The sequence below is a fragment of the Aptenodytes forsteri genome, unplaced genomic scaffold (genome assembly GCF_000699145.1).
Source record: "Aptenodytes forsteri isolate BGI_AS27 unplaced genomic scaffold, ASM69914v1 Scaffold38, whole genome shotgun sequence".
In the NCBI taxonomy this organism is placed as follows: Eukaryota; Metazoa; Chordata; class Aves; order Sphenisciformes; family Spheniscidae; genus Aptenodytes; species Aptenodytes forsteri.
Genome location: NW_008795704.1, coordinates 715447 through 718232, shown reverse-complemented (window position 1 = coordinate 718232; position 2786 = coordinate 715447). Strand labels below are relative to the sequence as shown.

Below are 2786 nucleotides of genomic sequence, written 5' to 3'. Positions count from 1 at the left end.
GCCCTCAAGATGAACTGCTCCATAATCTTCCCCGGCACCGAGGTCAGGCTGACAGGCCTGTAGTTCCCCGGATCCTCCTTCCGGCCCTTCTTGTAGATGGGCGTCACATTGGCAAGCCTCCAGTCGTCCGGGACCTCCCCCGTTATCAGGGGGGAGTTATCAGGACTGCTGGTAAGTGATGGAGAGTGGCTTGGCAAGCTCCTCCGCCAGCTCCCTCAGCACTCTCGGGTGGAGAGTGGTTAGTTATACCAGAATTATACCATTTTTAATAGCAGTAAAAACTACATTTAGGCACCTCCTGTATATTTCCCCTTTTTTAATATTAACAATATACACAGACTGCGTTACTGCAGACTGCTCCGTTCTGGAACTGCCTGAAGATAACCCCCTACAGAGGGTTACAAGAAGTGTTCTCCTCTTCTGCCAGTTCTTTACTTACAGTCAGATCCTTCCCATGTAGTCTTCGTGTTTCTTGCACCACTACAGTCTCCAAGATTTTATAGTACAAGATCTCTGCCAGTTTTAATCTGTTTACAGCAAAATCTGAAATTTAAAACCAACAGAGATGAAGTCCAATGCCGTTTGCACAAATGGTCTTAAGACTAAATTGACCAGTACTTGTCCTTCTCTAAGAAAATAGTGCATATGTGTGTGTATGTATAGACTTTGCAAATCAAAAAAGTATGTTCAGAAATCCACTAGTCACAAGAACAGCATGAAATTCTAGAAATGTTTTAAAGGATTATGTAATTTTAATATTTCTAAGTGATGTAATTTTGCAGACAGTTGCAATAATAATTTTCCTATTTGTATTCCGTTTTCTTTGAATTTTAAATCTAAGAAGAATGCAAGTTTACAATTTTTAAGAGCCATTATAGTTTCAATACTCTCTTAGCTATCCTATTTTGAACTGCAACCTTAGTTTTACTCTGTAATAAAGTTTCATTCTTTACAGTGTTCTGTTTGACAGCAACAGTTTTCTGTTTGGATATGATCTGGGTTAAAAAAAGCTCCACTGTATTAAATACTTAGACTATAGTATATGTATGCATTTCATTTGCATACATATGGTTTAATATTTTGAAACATCCCGTGCGTTTCACGTCCATACCTATATGAGATCCTGGCTGTTCATCTGTTGACTGAGTGTAGCTGCGACAGAACGTCTCACCTATTTCTTTCACTCTGCTCATAATGCTTTCCATAGGGCTGCGTGCACAAGACCTGAAGCAGAACGCAAAGAGAAAGCCTTGTTTGTATAAATAAATATCCAGTTTCAAAAAAATCCTCAAAAAACAAAACAAAAAAAATACCACCCAAATAAAAAGGTAGTTATACTGAGCTTTCCTCATCAGGCAATAACCTGTATTACCACAGAGAACAGAGAAAAACATAAAACATATAGAAATATTGTTTCCTTTTTTCCTTTCCTAACAGAGTTAAGAGAGGCTATGTAGATTTTGGAACAATTGCAGGAGAAAGCAAGAGCTACAGTAGCACACTCAGGAGAAAAAAATATATCTGCTAGGAGCAAGGTAGTAGGAAGGATGCTACAACAGGCAACCGAACAACCAAACGCATCCATGAGACCACACAAACCAGGCACGGTTTGAGGGAGTATGGGAAAGCTTTCAAAGTGAAGAGTCAGCATCTTTCCAAAAATACCTTATTTACTAGCAAGGCAGAGAGGAACTGATGAACTCCACACAGTCACTATCATAAAAAGGGGCCAGAGAATCTCTCTGTCTGGAGATGCTCTTTCTGAATGCTTCCAGGTTTTCCAGCAATTCTGTATTATAGGACAGCGGCTTGTGACTACTGTCAAATTAAGACACTAAGCTATTTTGAAAAGCTAGCATTGAAATAAACTAAGGTTTCATTGAACAAAGCCTTCTAATTAACTTCAAAGTTACGTATCCACGGAATTTTAAAGAGAAAATACTCAAAAGCATACAATATTACACATAGTCCAAACCACAGTTCTTTCCATTTCTCCTAATCAGACAGTACATATCCTAGTGATTGCTGAACTCGTATCCGAGGTGAGCAAAGTACTCAACAGATTTCTTGTCAGAGGTTTACTCAATTCTTTTCCCTGTTTTAATATTTATATCTCTGTTGGCAGACTGGTTTATTACTTGAACAAACACATTTTTCATTAGAGATTGCAGACACGTTAATGTTTTAATTGTGTAAATAATATCAAACAGTTCTTAAAAAAACAATCAAAGAAACATTCAAAATAGAAATGCATCTTGCTGAGCTTTTGTAAACTTTTAAGAACAAGTGCTAGGAAAACTTTCAAAATATACGTAACTCCAAAGATGAGAACTATTATTTTTCTCCTATTTATGAAGGTTGCTTTAAAAAAAAAAACAACATTACTTTTGCACTTCAAATATTAAGTGCTAATACTAAATGTCCATTCTGATTAATTAGCTGAGCTTTTGTAAACTTTTAAGAACAAGTGCTAGGAAAACTTTCAAAATATACGTAACTCCAAAGATGAGAACTATTATTTTTCTCCTATTTATGAAGGTTGCTTTAAAAAAAAAAACAACATTACTTTTGCACTTCAAATATTAAGTGCTAATACTAAATGTCCATTCTGATTAATTAAAAAAAAAAATAGAATCATAGAATAGTTTGGCTTGGAAGGGAGCTCTAAAGGTCATCTAGTCCACCCCCCCTGCCGTGGGCAGGGACATCTTCAACTAGATCAGGTTGCTCAGAGCCCCATCCAACCTGACCTGGAATGTTTCCAGGGATGGGGCATCCATCCACCA

At 37.3% G+C, this 2786-nt stretch overlaps 1 protein-coding gene across 1 annotated transcript in view; it reads right to left on the bottom strand.

Annotated features, from left to right (window-relative positions):
* The window catches only part of RBL1 (RB transcriptional corepressor like 1), a 28052-nt gene that overhangs the window by 14844 nt on the left and 10422 nt on the right, over nucleotides 1–2786 (bottom strand). The window contains exons 9-10 of the mRNA XM_009283252.1: nucleotides 1112–1224; nucleotides 440–543 (exon numbers count right to left, since the gene is read on the bottom strand). Of these exons, the coding sequence (XP_009281527.1) occupies nucleotides 440–543; nucleotides 1112–1224 (217 nt within the window). The remainder of the gene's footprint in view (nucleotides 1–439; nucleotides 544–1111; nucleotides 1225–2786) is intronic.